This window comes from Lonchura striata, chromosome 14 (assembly GCF_046129695.1).
Source record: "Lonchura striata isolate bLonStr1 chromosome 14, bLonStr1.mat, whole genome shotgun sequence".
Classification (NCBI taxonomy): Eukaryota; Metazoa; Chordata; class Aves; order Passeriformes; family Estrildidae; genus Lonchura; species Lonchura striata.
This window is the reverse complement of record NC_134616.1, coordinates 10,000,001-10,020,362: the sequence shown is the minus strand read 5'-3', so window position 1 is coordinate 10,020,362 and position 20,362 is coordinate 10,000,001. Positions and strand designations below refer to the sequence as shown.

The window sequence follows — 20,362 nt, the reverse complement described above, 5'->3', positions numbered from 1 at the left end:
GCAAAATTTTTCAATTTTGTCAGTCTTCTGGGAAACTAAGACATGGTCTTACCCATAAATTGAGATAGTCTTCAATTAAATTGTGAATCATGATAGTAAATAGTCTAAAAAACATAGTAAATTATGTTGGACATATAAACATGTCCCTAAAAAGTGGCCAGTCTCATTTTCCAAGGGTAGCAATGCTATATAATTTTCTGTATATTTTTCACTGGTAAGTGAAGTCTGGTAAGTGAAGTCGCAGTGTGGACACTCTGCAACACAAAGCCTTTGGAAGCATTTCTTGTTTGGAGGATTTTTTTTGAGGGGGTTTAAGTATACCTTTTTATTGAATTTTTTCACAAAATCCACACCTTTGAGGTATTTTGCATACCCAGTAAATCACAGACATGAAATAAATACTGAGAATTCATGTTCTGAAAAGTAATTGTAGCAAATTTGCTCAATCATCTTCTTCCAAAACTGTTGCTGATAACCAGAAAAGCCTATGAAATAATCACACCCTCTTGAAGTCAAGCATGTTAATCTGGAATTATATCAATGAAAAAAAAAAAATTATATTTTCACTTAGAAACTAGTGTATATCCTTGCAAGAATGCTGAGTTTATTCCAGAATGGCATAAACATAAATGAAAAATTAATTTGGCCCATCTCCACTTAAATTAGTTTTTGGCTAAGTTACAAATAGCATTTAAATCAAGAGAATGTGTGTTGCTCACAAATTGTGTATTTAGAGAGACTTATGAAATAGGTTAATAAAATCATTTCTCAAAGCTAAATTTGTTCTGACAGTAAAATCAACAACTTGCCCAAAATCAGTATTTCTTAATTTACTGAAGTACAAAAATGTACTCTTGGAGTAAATATGTAGAGTAACTGTCCATTGCAAACACCACCATAAATGACAAGCTTTAGCTTTAAGGCAATCACTTTAATAAATGAGTTGATTATGAAAGGGTTTAATAATTTGTTTCAATATCAGTTTTCATGGTATTATTTTTGGTAATCGTTATGTGTTTGTTATTTACCACCTTCTCATTCTTAAGCATAATATTCTGCATTCATAACCAGGGGAAGAAAGGACAGATGGGGCTGAAAAGATTATATGTTGTGGCAAATAAACGACCAAGCTCTGACTAATTACTTTGATCTCATACTTCACTGGGGATATTTTAATCTGAATTTAGAAGGAAATGGATACTCAGTTGAACTCTTTGTATGGTCCACCAGCATTCTCAGTACTGTTTCAGCTTGTTCAGAACTTGGATGACTTTTCTTCTCTGCACAGATATTTCAGTGTTCTTTAATTAGTGAATAGAGAGAGCAAACCTAAAGAAAATGGTTCTTCAGAGCTGAGCATGTGAATATCTATGTGGATGTGCTCAACACTCACTATTGATGCCAGGACCTCAGCAGACACCTACATGGTCACGAGCCACAACAGGAGTGCCAAGGGAAGGGACTTGGATGGAGAGAGAAAGAAAAGAGATGGGATCATCATTCAGTTTCACTGCCTGATGGCCTTGGGCTGGATCCTTGTCTAGACCAGAGGCCTCTCCAGATTGTTTTTTATCTCACATGTACACACTCTCTTCATGTTTGCACATCTCTAGGTTACACTGATATTTTTTAGCTAGTTTATTGATAGCAGCTGAGAGCACATTGTGTGGGTATCTATCTGTTGTCTGTCTGTCAGTATTCTTTTCCTCACAGTAAATTAAAAGCTTGGGCCAATTTCAAACAAATTTGTAGAGAAACACCCGCCTTCGCAGCAATTAAATTCCTACATGTTCCATAAAAAATATTAATCCAGCTGGAGGACAGAAACCTAAAGTGCCCTTTCAAAAGGAAATATTGCAGCATAAGCTTTCTTTTATTAAACTCCAGAGATTCTACTCAGGATGTAATAAATGCCCCATTCACAGGAAAACTTCATTTCGCGCTTGGATCTTATTAAACTCCCAAGTCAGTCAGCCATGCGACAGAAGTCCTTAGGAAGCCAGACTGCATCAGATCCAGTGTTCTTGGAAGTTATATTGACGTTGTGGGAGTTTTTGTGTGAAAGTAAAAACACTACAGCTCATCTTGAGTGATAAGCTTTGCTTTTCTGCCTCCAATGCTACAGTGAAAGCTGAGGAGAGAATTAGCAGATATTTCTACCATCTTGCAATTTCATCCTGTATCTTTCCTCCCATGAGAAATATGTGGGCTGAATTTCCACCGCTCCAAACCACAAGTCATTTTTATCTGTGTGAGTGGCTGCAGGTATTATTTGGGAGCTGTTTAAACCAATCTTGAGCACAGTCACTGCAAATACAGAGACCAAACATTTGCAAGTCAACAGAAAATGAATCCCAAGAGCTTTTTCTTTGCCTGGAACCATGGTCTTGTTCTTGTGCTTATGTCAGTCCCACTAGGCACGAGTCTGTGCCAAAGCAATAGCTCCGACCTGATTGATGGTGTTAATAACTGTCACCGCCGTGTTCCAAAATGAAAGGTTTGGTTGGAAGACTTTTTCTTGACATTTGCACTTCATCAGCCTTTGTTCAGCAGTTCTCCACGTGAGGAAACCATCTATATTGTGTTGCTTCACATAAACTTCAGTGACACTGCAAAATGTTTTGCTCCCTTATAAAAATGTGACAGTGTTACTTACGTAGGCAATTTGCTTGCACAGGTCAAATTAAAAGGCAGATTTCTAGAACAGGGTTTAAAGGCGACCCATGCGTGGCAGGAATGTTGTGTCCTGGGCAGCCTGCTTTGAATGATGGAGAAGAGGGGAGAGGGTAATAAGTGGTGCTGTTGATGACCTACTTGAAATAGTGAAGCGAGAGACAGACTGCTGGGAAGCAGGAGTGAAGATGAGCAGAATTGCTTGAAAATGTATTACATATCTCAAAAATGCAAACGCTGACATTGCTCCTGCAGTCACAAGTGCTGCAGGCGCTCCCCAGCAGCATCTGCACAGGCACAATATGCTTCAGTGGCATTGTGGAAGCCTTTTGAGCAGAACAAAAAGCTCCCAGGACATGGTGACCTCGCATGAAAGCAGCAATGAGGGTCTGCTCATCGGAGCAAGCACAGCCTGAACAGAACTTTTACTGGGTACATTTGGAGGAAGGAAAGAAAAATGTGAAAGACAAAAATATGATCTGATGACCGGGTGAGAACACAGGAAGCGAGCTGCCAGCACAAAACCAAATTGATTGTAGGCTGAAGTACTTCTAAGCCAGGTTGAGAGTAGAATATTACAGAGCAACTGCAGGATTACAAGGGGCTGATTAATTAATTAGTATTGTAGGTCAGAACACACACTATTCCTTTAGGTATTTCTCTATGTACCCGACATTATAAACTGCATTCTTGTAAAAGCAGAAAGAAGAAAAGACATCTTTTAACACTAGATGCACAATATTCTAATTGTGCCATCAGAAAGGGACTACTTTATTTTCACTGTTGCAAAGTATTGCAGAACTACTCCTGTTCTTCTTTTCCTTTTAGTCCTCTACCTGTGTCTTTTGATATGTCCTTCTAGCTGTGGGCAATTAATGCAGCATAAATATTCCAAATTGCAGAACAAAGGCACACAAAACAGAAATAACAATTTATAGACCCTTTTATTTTATTTGTGGTCTTCCGTTACAGAAGACTTTCAGAGCTTTTTTCTTTTTAAAAAAGAACTCTTGTTATTTTTTCTGGGTCTTGCTGGATGAAGGAGTCCACAAAGCTGGTTTGTTTTTTGTTTTTTTTTTTCCCAAAATAAAGTCATCTTGTTCTCTGGTTCTTTTTTCTTCTACTGCTTTATTTCGTGTTCTTTCTTCTCTGGCTTTGCTGGAGTGGAAGTCGTGGCCCCAGCAAAGCCAGCAGCTGTTTTGCCACTGACTTGAGTGGAACCAGGACTTCACCAAGCTTAATTGAAAGGGTAGTGAGAGGTGAGTGTGCAGTAAAGAGCAACTGTATCTCACAAGAAAGTATGTGCTTCTGAGAAATAGACCAGAACAGGTCTTCACTGAGGCATTTTCAAACCTTTTCAAAACTGAGGTGTCCCTCCAATTAATTGTTACTCTTCAGAAATTGTACGTCTATACAAAATTGTTCCAGCCATAATAGCATATGCAGGAGCAAGCATTCACTAGCATCCAGACTGCGAAGCCAAACCAAGCTAAAAGCCTTTCTAAAAATGGATCTTCATGTATAAGGGCAAATATCTTTTTCTGGAGTACAGGATCAGCAAAGTAGCCTCTCTTCAACAGAAGCTGAGCAAAAAGAGCCTCATAGGATTAGAACCTCAGGTGAAAAAAAGTCTGACAGCTTATAAATCAAACTTGTAGGTGTACAGTGTCATTTTTTTAATATCAAACAGCAGGCTGGTTTCTTCAGAACTAATTTATATTCCAATCAAATTATTCTATCACTGAATTTGAAATTAGTCATAGACACAAGGTAGCATCTGATGAAGTCACACTGCCATTTCTCCCTTAAAGCCCAAATATTCTGTTTGTATTGAGCACCTGCAGAACAGAAATTTATCTCAATTATCTGCCATAAATAATCCATTATGACTGAGTATAAGACTACATTTAATGAATTCTTCCAGCTATTGCATCCTTTCCTTTGATTGCTGAGGCAGTATTAGACACTTGATGAGGAAGTGAAAGAGACCTCTGCTCCTTACTTCCCTCTTACTTCCTGCTATACAAAAAGTTTTAATTCTTCTTTCAAAGCTGTGTTTCTAATAAGCAACTGCAAGAAGAAAGAATCTTCTTTAAGAATTGGATAGCTGGTGAGAAGGGAGCAGCTCAGCCCTGAGTCCAGGTGCTCTCAGATGCATCCTTGCAGCTAGAAGAAACCTCCACACTCGCCAAACGCTGCCCACATGCACAAAGCCTTGCACATAACCACCCACCAGCTCATCCAAGCTGCCTTGCCACCCCCAGGCTTTCTCCAGCTCACCCACCACCTGTGTCACACTGCCCAGCTCCACAAACTCCTGACCTTGTCTTAGCCATCTGGGGAATGGCTTCCCAGATGAGAAGCCTGTCTTATTTTTGCCTCTCCTGTCAGTCTTTCATGAGCAACCAACTTCTCTTAAAGCTCCACCTTTTATTTCATATGTGCAAGTAGCCTTTGATTATCTCTCTTATCTAAATATGGTTTCAGGACAATGCAGTAAAGTGGATCAGTTATTTTTGGCAGAAAATTATTATCTACTGTATTGAATTGCACTGTAGAAAATGTTCAGTACAGCTTTGTCAGACTGGTGGGAGTCTGCAATGTGTTGAGATACATTGGTCACTACATCTGTCTTTTTTCATCTGTTGCAGAGACATAATAGACAAAATGTAAGCATGAAGGAGATATTGATACCTAATCTATTATCTGTATGTGCATATGTGACTGTGTATACATACGGATGTATGTGGTTTCTTCATACACTGCAGAGGTACCATAAATAATCAGATAGTGAAAGCTGGTCCCTGCCATCCTGGGCTCCAAGCCCCAAGTCAATCTGCTGAGAAGAGAATGTGGGTGTTCAAAGGAACATGCAGAGGCAAAGCAAGCAGGCAATGTCCCTCCTTTTGTTTTAATCCAGTGGTTCATCCACAGCCACTAGCAAGGTTTGCCTGTGATTTAACAAACAGCTGTTTTGATGGAGACAATTCCTAGTTTAGCCATGTTTTTCAAAATCGTCAGGGCTGGAACTGTGTGCATGTTGCTTTCCTCCTCTCACCAAGCAGTCCTTCACTTATTTATGGGCCAAAGGACCTCCCACAGATGTAACAGGTTTTTTGTGTTATGAAGTGAATAACAATAATAACTGAGCTCTGTGTGGAGCTGTCTTTACTGCCTCTGTTCCAAACCTTTCAGATTGCACACTGTATTGGCCACTTGGAAATGTTGCACAGCTTTTTTTTTAGGGAGGGGACCAGAGGAGTGACAACCAAATGGGTTGTCACAAGTCTGGAGTCTTGAGGGCAGCAGGCATCAGAGGTGATCTGTCCTGCAGAGATGTCACACACTGCAGGGACAGAAATTCTTGCATTGGTCAGAGTAGATACCATGGCAGGAGCTGCAGCCTGGGCAGTGACAGGTAAGAATGCCTGATTTCATCTCTCCATGATACCATGTTTTCTGCAGCATCTTTTCTACCACTGGCTGTGCCAAGGGAAAAAAATAATGAAAAGACACTGTGGAGGAAAAAAATTTTTCCTCAGTGGAGGAAAAAAATTGTGAATGTCAAGACAGAAATGGGTTCTACCCATTTGTAGTGTGCCACAGTGAGGGTGTTCTTAAAGCTGTGCATTATGGGGCTCAGGTCACAGAGAGCTGCAAACAGAATGATAGAGAGCACCATTTTATACAGTATGTTACTCTGACAATAACACATTTACAAACAAATTAGTTAAAAATGTCTGGAGGACATTCAGCTTTTATAAACTGGGCTTCATCTCCTGCTGATAGCTTCCTTTGGGATGAGTATGCCATGCAAAATGATACACTGCCTTGGAGAATAAATTTACGAAGTTTAGCAATGTAGGTCACATTGCAGGAAATCATAAATGTCTGAACATCACTCAATAGCCATTCAATCAACTGCTCAAAGCAGAATGGGAAACTGAACAGTGTGTAGCTGTCTCCAGTGAGAACCAGGGAAAGTCACGATATGATTTAATACTCTTTAGATCCTCCATCCATATGTTCTACATTTTTATTCCTTTTTTCTTGCTACTTCAGAATTAAAATTCTCTGTCCATATCAACAGTGACAATAAAAAACCCATGATTTTTGCTATTGCTGCCATAAGCTATGTGTGTTGGGTGGCTCAAGAAAGGTGTGCCAAAAATTTAGGGAATCAGAAGAGTTCAAATGGTTGAAACTTGTATAAGTAGTCTAGTCTTAAGGAACTAATTTCATTGTGAAATTATTTTTGTATGCTTTCAGTCAATCAGAAGGATTTATGCTATTTGCTTCATTTTTTTTTTTTTTTTATTTGGGTTGAAGAAATAAGGAAGAGATTTTAAAGGACATTTCTAGATCTAGTACTTGCTAAGGATTCTTTTAGCTTTCTGGGTCCAGAAGCTGCTGGACGCCTGAGATCCAGATATTTAGGACCTCACTAGAGATGTCAAGGGTCACTCTGAAGGCATCTGGGACTTTTTAAGGTATGCAGCCTTTCTAGAGCTACAGCTCATGGAGCAGCAGAATCCATGGCTTCTGGAGCATGGCTTGAGAGCCACTGGATCTTTCTCCTGCAGTAGTTTGGAAGCCTTTTAGAGCTTTTTCTTAGAGCCTGCCTGGCATTTCTGTGGAGCCCTTTGAGCCTTTCTAGGCCTGAAGCCATGCTATGCCTTTCTAGATTTCAAACTCAGCTACTGAAAATCAAAAACTATTGATCTGATTAGGAACCCGGTGCAAAACTAATTTCAGGTGCACTTTTAAAATCTCTTTTCTAGAACCTTTTTGGAAGGCAAGTAAAGAGAATTTCTCTCCTTCTATGTCCAAGTTAATCCATCTCAGGCTTGAGATATGTTATTCAGTCAAGTGGTAGTTATTGAATTTTGCTTAAAAAGCTTTAGTCCTAAATGTTACCCTTGTAAGCTGTTCTGGCACAGTCTGACAATGCATATCCAAATATGCATCACAGCAGTAACCAAAGCCCTGAACTGACAGAAATTTAAAGCAGAGAGTGCCTGCTTACAGTCTCAGACTAGACTCAAGCGTTCTCCAGTGCATTTTCTTGCATTTAATCAATAAAAATGCTTTCACTGAAGGGTTGCAGCACAGAATGCTCTTGTCTTGTTTGTTCTGCAAAATGCAAGGTGCCTAATTTTTTTCTGTTAGCTGTTTGAAGTCTTACAGCAGTATGTGTTTGCTTTCTGTTCAGCACCTTAGCTAGTTTATTGGCATTCATTTTCCCCAGTTGAAATACCTATTGTGTAAATACTTGGGAAAGATTAATTGCAGAAAATCATCTTGTGGTAACAATTGATCTTGGTACTAATTTCTGTAAAAGTAAGAACTCAAATTACTTCTGTTGGTTTTTCTGCCTACTGTTTTTATATCTATGAGGGAAAAAATGTGTCATTTAAAGATAGCCATAAAACTTCTGTAGCTGTTTTGCTTTAACTCTCTGTTAAATTTCAGTAAATAATTAGTTCACTCTTACAATGGATTTTAAAAAGCTTTTACTACTGAATTGCATAATGTTGTAGGAATTTGCTATAGAAGATGCCCTGCCATAAGCATGAATTGCAGGATAGCTATTCTTCCCATCCTGTTTTCTTTCCCTTGCAGAAGTTGTATTTGCGAGTTTAACTCTTAAGGGAAGGCTTAAACCACAGAAGTGAATTTGTATTTTCTTGTGAAAGCTGTGGAGTTGGCATTTGTTCTGATCCTTGTGGGAATGTGTTTCACAGCCCTGAGCTGGCTGAGGAGCAGTTTTGGCTCCCACATCTCAACTGGAAACATCCTGGCAGCAGATCCTCATCCTTCACTTCCCCCAGTCCTGCTTTCTGCCATCCCTGGAGTTAAAGGAGCAGAGCTGTTGTCAGAGGTCAAGATCCTGCAGAGGCAGGCGATTTCCTGGGCACAAATTTGCAGGAAGATTTAATTTCAAGAATTTAATTTAAATTTTCATTTGGAGTTTTATTCAGAATTCAAGGAAGAGTCTGAATTTAGGTGATATATTCCCAGTGGCTGGTGTTACTGAAAGCGAGGGGTTTGCCTTTTTCAGTTTTGGAAATTTCATTTTATGTATGCTTTCATCCTCTCAGTTTTCAGGCCAGATGCTTTTATGAAGCTCAGCAGTTATTGGAAACAAAAGACACAATAACATGCTAGCTCCAGCCCCTCACTGTTCTCAAACAGCTCTTAATTACTGTCTCAATTAAAGCTTTTCCAGATACTCCTTTCCCTTATCTGCATTGGCAGCACACTAGCTTTCTGTATCCAGAACTTCTGAGCCCAAAATAGAGAGATGAAGCCAAAACTCAAGATTTATGCAACCTCGCTTTTGTGCCATCTTGTCTGACAAGCCCCAGGACCTGGAACTGTGAGTTACAAAGTGAGGCAGAATGGAGCCAGTCCTGTTATTAGCTAGATTTCCACCTGGTCCCATTCCCTCCTTTTGGCTGTGCAAATTACCTGCAGCAGCATGTTTGGAGGACATCTATTCCCACTCCAGCACTGGAGACATGTTTGGGTTAGATTCAAATTCATGGTCTATTTTGAGATATTTTAATTGAAGAGTCTAAGATTCCTCCTCTCAGAGGTACCAGTCTGTTCTAAATACTTCATAAATTCCTTCTGGGCATTTAACAAAGTGTTCCTTTCATAGCCTGTGTAAACCATGGGTACCATGTTTAAACAGGCTTAAATGGCTTAGCAATCTAAGTCCCATTGATTTTTATAGTCAGTGTGCTTATGTGACTCTGGATAATATTCCCTCTATTGTTAAATAAGGACGATTTGAAAACCGTCCCCATAGAAATCAACTTTTTCTATCGATTTACTAGACCCCAGATACGGTCTTTGAAGTTGTGAAGCAGTAAAAAATAACAAGAAATTATAAAACAAGAAGAGAGCTGGGAAATGAGTGCACAGCTAGTCTTGAAGCAAGCAAAGACAAGCAGTGAAAGCTGTTGAAGTGGTGCCTTTCCTTCATATTCCTGCAGCAGGTCCCTCATCAGCTGGAAATAATTAAAGCAAAAGCAGGCTGGCAGGGAGACTCTCTGAGCCAAGACCCTGGAGAACTGGTGGCCCTCAGACCTCTGAGCTGCATCTGTAAATGTGCCACAGCTGCTTTCCCAGCCCAGGGTAGAAAACAGCAGCCATTAGGCTGTAAAACTCATTTATCTGGGTTTTTCACTAGGAACCAGTGAGTGCAGAGAGCAACATTTGTGAAGTCTAGGGCAGGGATTGCTACAACTGAACTGTAAAATTTTGGATTTTATGCTATCAGAAGCAGGAGACACAAAGGCTCCTCCAGCACGGGATGAGGCTGTAATCCCACCATAGGGAAACGTTCCCCAGTGTCAAACCACGGGACATGAACTGTGTCACTGTGTGCCATTAAAAAAGGAGCAAAGCTGATGAGGGGAGCTGACAGTGTCAGTGTCAACAAAAGGAAGAGCCCAGAGTGAGAGCAAGCTGACAGAAAATGATGAAAAAATATCCATGATTGTTAAAGGGAAAAAAAAAGAGAGAGAAATATATATAGTGAGACATCCTGTGAAGAGTTCAGGGAAGCAGAACCAGTCTCCTTCAGCCTTGTAAACTACCAGCTCACTCCTAATGGCCTGCCTGTGTGAGTCCTTCCTTGGAGCCACTTCTCTCCCAGGAGGAAGGAGAAAGAAGGGTTTAGGCAGCAAGAGAGAAAAATGCTACTTAGGAGGAGAACATTGTGGTGAGCAAAAGGGTTTGGCCTGGAAACAACATCTGAAGTGAGCATGAATAGCACCCCTGGGAATGGCATGGAGCTGTGCCAGGGGAGATGCAGGTTGGATATTAGGAAAAGGTTCTTCACCCATCTTCACCCAGAGGGTGGTTGGGCCCTACAACGGGGAAGTGTTCCTGGCACCAAGCCTGACAGAGTTCAAGGAGCATTTGGATAATGTCCCCAGGCACATGGTGTGATTTTTGGGGCTGTGCTGTGCAAGGTCATGAGTTGGACTAGATATATGCAGGTCCATCCCTCTCGGGATATTTTATGATTCTTAAGATAAATAAAAGGAAATTTATAAAGGAAGTTAGCAGCAAAAGAGAAATCCAGAAGAGGCCATGAGCAGGTCTACAAGTGCCTATCATAGAGCTGAAGACAGGAAGGGGTAGCATAAACAGAAGTGCTTGAAGCTGAGCAGCACAGATAGGAAGTAATCCATCAGTCAGGACTATCATAAAAAATTTTGGCATGAATTTCATGCTACTACATGAAATTGAATCAAAATAAACAAGCAATGCATGGCAAGAAATCAAAGCAATGGTGAAGCCTTTCTAGGGATTTATGCAGCTTCTTTTAATCCATGATAAATGAAACTTATCCCACTGAAATTTACCCCCACAACCAAACAGTTAAGCTCTTGAAACTGGCATTTGCAGACAAGGATAAATTTTTCACTCTTTACTTGTCTTACTTTGATATGAACAGTGTAAATTGTTTGATATGATTTGTTTAAAACAGTAGCAAAAATGGCTCAGCCATCAAACGTCATGCAAAATGTGCAGAAAGTTTCATCCATATGTTCAAAACCAAAAGTGAAGCAGTGTTCTTCACAAACTAACTCATGGATGTGTGTATTGTAAATGCAGGTGAACCCAATGGGAAGAAATGCCGATATCTGACTCAGTTCAGAAGGCTGAATGATTTATTTATTATAACTATGCTAAATACATTAATATACTATATAAAAGGAGGATACTAAAACTACATACTACTTTCTCTGACTCTAACTCTCCCACAACTCATGACCCTCTCTGAGAGTCCAGCCCCAGGTGGGTTGGATTGGCCATCAGGCTCAAAGAATCCAATCAAGCACTCACCCCAGGTAAACAATTCTCCAAACACATTCCACATAGGAAAAACAAGGAGCAGAAATAGAAATTGTTTTCTCTTTAATTTCTCTCTGTGCGCCTCTATGAAAAATCCTGAGAGGGAGAGAAATGTGCTTGCCACATGTGTGTACATCTACAGGCACGTATGGTTAAGAATATGTGTGGACTCTCCTAGCAGTGCCATGGGGCAAAAAGCTCATGCTATTAATTTAGTTGTCAAGCTTTGCTGTGGGAGAATGGAGTGGGTTTGTGTGGCAAGGTTTGCTTTAGCAGGGGGGCTGCAGGGATGGCTTCTGTGAGAAGCCCCCATGTCCAGTGGATCCAAGGCCAAGATAGACCCAATGCTGGCCAAGGCATTAGCAGCAGTGGTAACACTTCTGGGATAATGTGTCTAAAAAAGAGAAAAAAACCTCCTCAAGAGAGATAAGTGAGAATATGTGAGAGGAACAGCTCTGCAGCCATCCAGGTCAGTGAAGAAGGAGGAGGAGATGCTCTAGGTTCTGGAGCAGAAATTCCCTTGCAGCCTGTGTTGCAGCTCATGGTGAAATATCCAGTGAAAATTCATTTAAACTAAAGCCACCTTAGTGCACTTCACATGAAAAAATGTATTAGAAAGCCAGACTGGTGGGTGTTAATTTTGCACTTCTCAAACCAGAGATGGATTATTAGATGTAGCTGTTGTCTTTATGCTAACAGTTAAATGCTGAATTCCCAGAAAAGCTGACATGTTAATACTTACATGCAAAAAGTCTCATTGCTCAAGGGTTCACTTGTTTTGTCAGTGATTTCTATTGTATATACTCAGTCCCCCATGAACCAAACAGAATTGTCACCTGAACATTTCAGTCTGTGATGAATAAACAAACCCTGGCTGCTTGTTTATAATGGGATAATCAGCACTGCCATTTCTGGTCAGTGCTCAAAAAAAAAAAAAAAAGCAGCCCCATTGAATATAAGAAAAAAATGCTTGGAATTGGCCCAATTTTGAGTTACAAAAAATATATACTTATATAGAAAAGGACTATTTTACACAGACTTGTGAAGTACTGCTTCAAATTTAAAGGTTGATTAATGGATTTAATATTTTAACTCTAACTGAGGTTTTGTCTGGAAAAACTTTGTAGTAGGCACAGTGGTATCAGATGAAAATCGAGGTGCTTCTCTGTAAAATGTTTATTGCCTTTGAATGAAGCACAACTGATGGTTTGGTCACAGAAGCTGCCAGAGGGCAGCTTGCTTTAACGAGAAGTAAACAACCAGTGACTTTTCAAGGTAACAGTGAACCTGAGGGTGCAGTTACACTTCAGCTTAAACTGATTTAGGTGATTAGTTTTTTGCCAGCAAACTGTCTTGAACCTGCTCTCTGTAGGAACACATGGACTGGCCTTGCTGCTGGGGACTGCACTGGGAGAAGGGATGGAGTGGGACAGCAGCAGTCCCATCTTACACTAGTTTAAGATGTCATGAAGACTAATCTTGACAAGAACAGTGCAAATTTTTTCTAAATCTGTGAAATTCTTGTTCAGATTAGGAATGCTTAGTGATTTGTGCTGTTGTGTATGTTTGATTTTAATTGGGCTATTGCACCTTTTTTCCCCCTCCAATTTCACCAGCATAAGCTTGCAGTGTGCAGCAGCTGGTTTTTATGCTACAATCTCCAGACAGGTATGCTAGCTCTAATATTTCAGATTAAATTTAACCATGGATACATCCATGACTGCTTTAAACTGCAGAAGGGAAGCTGTAGGAATAATTACCTTCAGTTAGCTTTGCAGAGCAGAGAGCTGGGCAGCAGTTCTGGTGTAGTAACAAAAATTATTTGAATATTTCCAACTAAAATTTTATTTATTTTTACCTCACTGCAGCTAGTTTTACAGATGTGAGCAGTATGAAAGCAAATACGCTTGCAGTTAACAGCTGTTAAGCTTTAGGCGCATTGCTTCAAGTGAAATGTGCAGCTGCATAAGAGTTTCTTCTATCTCAGTAAACCAAAGCAGCCCCAAAAAAACCAGAGAAAAAGTTGTTTAGTCCCAAACCAGTCCCTGTTTATCTGCAGGACACCAGACATACCTTCACAGTGGGAGGAATTCACATTATTGCTGGGTGAAGGCTGTGTGGCTGGTCCAAAAAAGAAAAGCAGCTATCAAAACATGGCAGGTGCTAGGCAAGGTCATTATGGTAAAATAGATGGTTTTGTCCCATATTTTTATTTGTGAATAATCTAGTTACAGTTAATCAAAGATTATTTTTACAGCAATGCCATCTGTGGAGGCCCTTAAAGTTGAAGGTGTCTATTGGCCATTAAAACAAATCCATCTACTTTGGTAGAAAAAGCAATTATTCTGCATTAAAAGGTGCATTGCAAATATGTTTTTTTCCAAGCTTCTTGGAGAAAGCCACATAGACGTAGATTTTTCGGTTAAGTGAAGAGTTTTATTTGGTGTCCCAGTGAACTCTCAGCTGAAGCAAGAGCTAACAGGGGTGTGCAAACCAGCCTCAGAGCAGTGGGTGGAACCCAGGCAGTCACACATGCACAGAAATTAGCACTGTTATGGGCAGAATCTGTTTCCAACTGGTTCAGCACATTTAGCATCATTTGGAAGGCTTCAACCACCTGGTTCAGAAGAAATGTTGAGCCCAACAGCATTAGTCTTAATGCCAGTTGTGGGCACAAGGAGGAATGGGATTGTTCCGTGAACCTTTGTAACTGTGTGGTCACTGCACAGGATGAGACATGACAGCTGCAGTGCCCTCACATTATTAAAACATCACTTACCAAACCAGCAGTGCACTCCTGGAAATGAGATTATTCAGGAAATACTGCTGCTTGAGAAAGGGAGAGAGACTTGGCGTCCAGCCAGGTTGCCAAGCTGACCCCAGGCAAGCAGGTGGCTAGTGATGGCCACACACTCCACCATATGGTGTTCCTCAGTGCTGAGCATTGTGTTAGCATCAGCAGTCTCTACATTCATAGTGCTTTTAATTAGCACAGTGGGAAAATGAGCAAAACCAGCATCAAAGTGCGAATAAGTGAAATAGTAAAAGCTTCTGTGACATATAAAGCATATAAAACAGTTACATTTCAGGCTGGTAATTATTGTCTTTTGATGATTTAAATATTTAGACCAGAAAAATTCCACTCAGATAAAAGGAGCCATCTCTTCATGAAGGATAATAAGTAAAGCATCCCGAGACAGACTTAAATATGATATCTTGGAATCTCAGGCGCTCTGCTGTTTTCTGACCTTTCCAGAGACAACCTGGAGTCCAAATCCTCCACTGGCATGGCACGGGGAGAGGGACCGGCCTGCCCTGTTGTTGTTTCCCAGTTCTGCAATCCTGCAATGCCTTTCTCAGCAGAAGGAGTTTGAAGCTCTGGCCAGCACATGCTGTAATCAGCAGCCTGTGTACTGGTTGCCTTTCAGATTGACAGGGAGCCCCGCTTTTAATTTGAAGCATGTTTAATTCCTCCAGATCACAATGCAAAAGATATCAGATGAGTGAGGTCATTCTTCAGCTATTTCTTCCAGCTTGGTTTGAAACTTCCTTTGGTCTGCACTCTCACCTGCATGGAGAAAGGCAAAAGGCTACCCTTAAGTATGACAAGTTTACTTAATCCATGACTGAAATAATTAATTCACAAAGCAAAATCATTATAAATAATTAAGCTTGGCTACATTATCATACAAAATAAGATATATTGGTGTATTATTTTGTTACAAAGAATTAAGCTTGTGTTTTTTGTGGCATGTAAGTCTTATAAACATTTCTTGCTTAGTAAATAACAGTAGAAATGTGTCCTACTCTTCTGGTATGTCATTTTCCTTTTTTGCTAACAGGCAATTAAAGTGTTACAACATTGACAACCTCTCACTGTTTTCCACTCTGCCAGCATTGACTGCAACCTTGAAACAATAACATTGAGACCTAAAAAATTTTCTGGCTGATGTTGCATGACATGAAGTGTGTGTTTTTATTTGCATGACTGCATAGGTGTAATAAAGTTCCCGCTTTAATGGACTTGTGCAAATACCTCTCAGAGGGTGCTGAATTACTTTTCAAATCAAATTTTGTTCTACACTGGAGTGGGACCTCAGAAAAGAGTATACTTGTTGAAATTTGTTCCAAACCTAATTAAAGGTCCTAGAGAAGCAGTACTGAGAGAATCTGCCAGGCATCTTGATGATATGATCAGAGGTGGTTAAAGAAATCTGCCGTACTGCCCTAATCATTCCTTCTCCCTTTTTTCCCTGCCTCCCCCTTAATATTTTTTCCAGGTGCGGTTAGAGTGGCCAACAGACCTCACAGTGAACCCTCTGGACAATTCGCTGTATGTGCTGGACAACAACATAGTCCTGCAGATCTCTGAGAACAGGCGCGTGCGCATTATCGCGGGGCGCCCCATCCACTGCCAGGTGCCCGGCATTGACCACTTCCTGGTGAGCAAGGTGGCCATCCACTCCACCCTGGAGTCTGCCCGCGCCATCGCCGTGTCCCACAGCGGCGTCCTCTACATCGCAGAGACAGACGAAAGGAAAATCAACCGCATCCAGCAGGTCACAACCAACGGGGAAATTTCTGTCATTGCTGGAGCCCCGTCAGATTGTGACTGCAAGATTGATCCTAATTGTGATTGTTTTTCAGGTAAGCACATGCTTTTTATTTCCTGTCTGTCATCTGTTGAGATTCTCTGGTAAAGCTGCAGATCAGCAAAGTAACAAGGGGAAGGAGAGACAAGCAGTGATTGGGTTTCCTTGGAAAGCCCAAAACCTTATCAGCAGATCTTCATGAATTTAATCCATTGACTTCTGAGATGTGAGTCTTCCCTTGCCACTCGAGGAACTTCAGGATGGTCCTAGCTTTTTCTCTTTTGATACAGTGATTACACACTGTTCAGAATTAGCTCCAGCTCTGCCTTTCTGTGTCATTTGTCAAAGCTGCATTTGCCCCTATTGGAGATGGTACCAAATTGTACCTAAATGCTACCGGAACAGGCAGCCCTGCTCAGCAAGAGGAGTACCAAGGGGTTTCATATCAAGTGCAAAACACCAGCTTATGCCTTCTCATCACTCATGTCATACGGCACCATCGGCAAACATACACTCTGCAGAATTTCTTTTTCTTTGTGTGTTTCAAACTGGAGCCAGTTCCAGGGCTGCAGTGCATGGCTGGACTTTCTCAGCAGCACAGCCACTCTCCCCTGCATGCACCAAAGCAAAGTGTGGCTCTTTTATTTCATAAAAACATAATGGGACAAAGGGCAGCATTCCCATACAGAGGTGTGCAGTATGTTGCCATCTTGTCATCTCTAAGAACCGCCATGTTCAGCTCCATAATAATGTTGTCATAATTCTTAAGCCTCTCATTTCAAATAAAAGGTTAATTACTGACAAGAAAACATTAAGTATGTCAAAAACAGAGAGGAAAAAATGCAAATGGTCTTCTAGAGAAGGTGGGTTGCTGACCTAGCGTTGTGATCATAATCAAAGGCTCCTGTGCTTTGCCAAGTGCTGCCAGCTTTAGTGGTGGCTGTGGGAGACCAGTGAGGAACAGAATCCTGGACAGGATTCCTATTGAGGAAAACTACTCTCAGTGCTGAAAAATGAAAAAACTGTGGCAAATATAACGATTGTGCCAGCCTGGTTTGGTGAAAGGCAAGGTCAGCTTGGCAGAAAGATTCACAGATTTTTCCATTTCCAAGGGAGCATAGGGTGTGCTCAAACACTCCAGCAATTTCATGTCTCAGTCAGGAGAAGGAGAGTAATACACACAGTAATGTGGTTTTCCCCAAGAGTGAGGTTTAATATGCTTTCTTGCTATTTACAGAAAATCCTGCTCATGTAAACTCATTTTGATAGACGCATACAGACCATGATAATGCAAAGATCCTTTTGAAACCTTAAATGACACAAATCAAGTAAATTGTCAAGAGATATTGAAAGGGATTGTTTCTCAAGGCGCTTTTTGGCTGCTGTCTGATTTTGTTTTCCAGCAGTGTTGAGTTTTTAATAAGTATAAACTAATCTTTCTTTCAGCGCTATTTTAGCTGAATTACTGGGTTTTCTTTTCTTTTTGTTTACAACACAATTCTACTTTAATAACACGCTAACAGACAGTAAGTAGGGAATGAAACTTCAGGTATCATGGTCTTTTCTTTCAAAATTCTGCATTAAAGCTTTCCTGAACAGCAGGGTTTGGGACTCAGCAAAAATGCTGGTGAATTAGATAATTTATATTCCTGTTTGTCTTCACTGAGACTAATTTAGAATTGCACCAACCTTAGATAATAGGGATTTAATTAGTTGGAAGAGGATATTGTTTTATTGACCTGTAAATGATACTGCAGAGAAGCAGCATGTCAGGCTTAGAGGATCAGCTTAACAAGGGCATTAGAGATTGCTAAAATTACCATTTCTCCTCCAGGTGATGGTGGATATGCCAAAGATGCAAAGCTGAAAGCACCTTCCTCGCTGGCAGTGTCTCCCGATGCCACGCTGTACGTGGCAGACCTGGGCAACGTGCGCATCCGCGCCGTGAGCCGCAACAGGGCTCACCTCAGCGACTCCAACCTGTACGAGATCGCCTCGCCCGCCGACCAGGAGCTCTACCAGTTCACCATCAACGGCACCCACCTGCACACACTCAACCTCATCACCAGGGACTACATCTACAACTTCTCCTACAGCGGGGACGGGGACGTGGGCACCATCACCAGCAGCAACGGCAACTCGGTGCACATCCGCAGGGACACGAGCGGGCTGCCCCTCTGGGTCGTGGTGCCGGGCGGCCAGGTCTACTGGCTCACCATCAGCAGCAATGGGGTTCTCAAAAGGGTCTATGCCCAAGGCTACAACCTGGCCCTGATGACATACCCTGGAAACACGGGGCTTCTAGCAACCAAGAGTGATGAAAACGGATGGACAACTGTGTATGAGTAAGTGCATGACATTAAATAGCTTGTGCAAGGAACCCTATTTTATGAGGTCTGAAACTTACCTATGAGCACTGAAACTTTCTTTAGACAGGTCTAGTTATTTGAAAAGACACCCTGCTACTAACATTGTGTGAGACAGGACAAGCAGGGCTGTTGCACAAGCTTTTAAAATAAAGCACTGCCATTTCTTATGTGCCTAAACCTGTCATATGTAAAAGCTCTGTGCATAGTGCCTGTTAAGTGCAGCAGAAATTGCCTGAAATTACACTTCGTTTGCACTTTATTGTTATGAATCTGTTTCTTTAAATGAAAAGATGAGATTTTTTTTTTTTTTTTTTGTAACTTAAGAGGTACAGGCAAGTTGTGATATGAATCAGGAATTTGCAAAATTCCTGAAGAGGGCAAAAAGGGGAAAATTAGCATACTCATCAGAAAACAGGGCGTTGCAAAGGAAATTAAGAATCACAGAGGAAGGAATATCCAAAGACAAGAATGAGCCTGTCTCTACCAGCAGGGGAGGAAGATCTGTAATAATAACAAAAGGATATTTAATAGCAAAAGGTTGTATATTAACAGGAGTGGGAAAGGCTTCATAAACAAGACCACTGACAGAACTTCCAAAAAGCAAGACAATGTATTTAAAGATGGAGTCAGGACATCCCAATCTGGTCCCAGAGAAAGAACAACCCAAGAGAAAGTTCATTTTTGATTTATAAAGAAGTGTTTTGTATCAGGATTTCTCATTATTTGTAATTAGTCATCATAATCCCTGTTTGAGGATGCAGCAAGTGCTGCATGGAAATCATGTTCCTAGTTCAGAGTCCTTAAGGAGCATAATAGTGCCTATTTTCTGTGGAATGTAGGAGTTCATGGTCAAAAATTAAAATTAAAACCATCCAGGTGACATTGGAACAAAAAACTCATTGATAAGAAGTGAGTTACTGCCTGAGTCACCTGGAGAGGTAGTTGACTCCCTGTCATTACAGGTTTTTAGAATTATAATTTCTTCAAATGAAAGTAGGATAAAAGCACAGAAAATGCTGCCTAGTATGTGGGGTTTTTTATTCAACAGGATGTTTCTTCATCCTGTTCTCTATTATTCTGCCAAAGGCTAAATTAATAGGATAGCATAAGTATAAGCCATTAGAGAGGGCCTTTTTTACAATACCTGGGAAAACAAAAGCATACAGGGTCTTCCTAGTTCAGTTATCATTATCAAACATCTATTGATGGAAACTTAAACTCTCCTGCAACAACAGAAGCTCACTGATACCCTGGTGCTGTTCAAACACTGATCACAGTCACCTTTTATAAACAGAACTGACTGTAAATGTATGCATGTTTCTTTTTAATAATTTCAGTGCTGAGAGTTAGCCATTTATATCCCCACTTGATGATGATGTCAGTCCAGACCACAGACCAGTGACACTTTCAAAGAGCCTTTACAGTAACTACAAGTCATGTCTATTAAAATGCTGAACAGCAGGCCTTGTAGAAGGGCCTTGATTGTTAGAGCATGGGTGAGCAGATTATCTTTAGTCATGTGCCCTTTAGTCCTGGCATTCTTTCTCTGTCCCACTGACACTGAGCATAAACCATTTCACACTATTGCTCTTGCTATACTATCGCTTGGTCCTCTTTTTAAAGTATGGCTCACATGTTGAAAGATCTTTTAAAGTACTTTACCTGCTTGCAAGTGCCTCCTGCTATATGTAGTATAGGTTTATTCTATGCCCAGGGAGGATTTTTATGATGATTAACACAAAGAAATTTTGCTAAATTAAACAGTTTTACATACTTTAAATTAAACAGTTTTACATACTTTCCCAGCTTTAACTACAGGCTGGATAACATTGTCCTCACCAATGCTTTGAGTTG

General features: G+C 40.7%; 1 protein-coding gene across 14 annotated transcripts in view; it reads left to right on the top strand.

Annotated features, from left to right (window-relative positions):
- The window catches only part of TENM1 (teneurin transmembrane protein 1), a 794,184-nt gene that overhangs the window by 748,184 nt on the left and 25,638 nt on the right, over nt 1-20,362 (top strand). For all 14 annotated transcript variants that reach the window (XM_077786535.1, XM_077786536.1, XM_077786540.1 and 11 more), the window contains 2 exons: nt 15,828-16,194; nt 17,974-18,484. In XM_077786535.1, the coding sequence (XP_077642661.1) occupies nt 15,828-16,194; nt 17,974-18,484 (878 nt within the window). The remainder of the gene's footprint in view (nt 1-15,827; nt 16,195-17,973; nt 18,485-20,362) is intronic.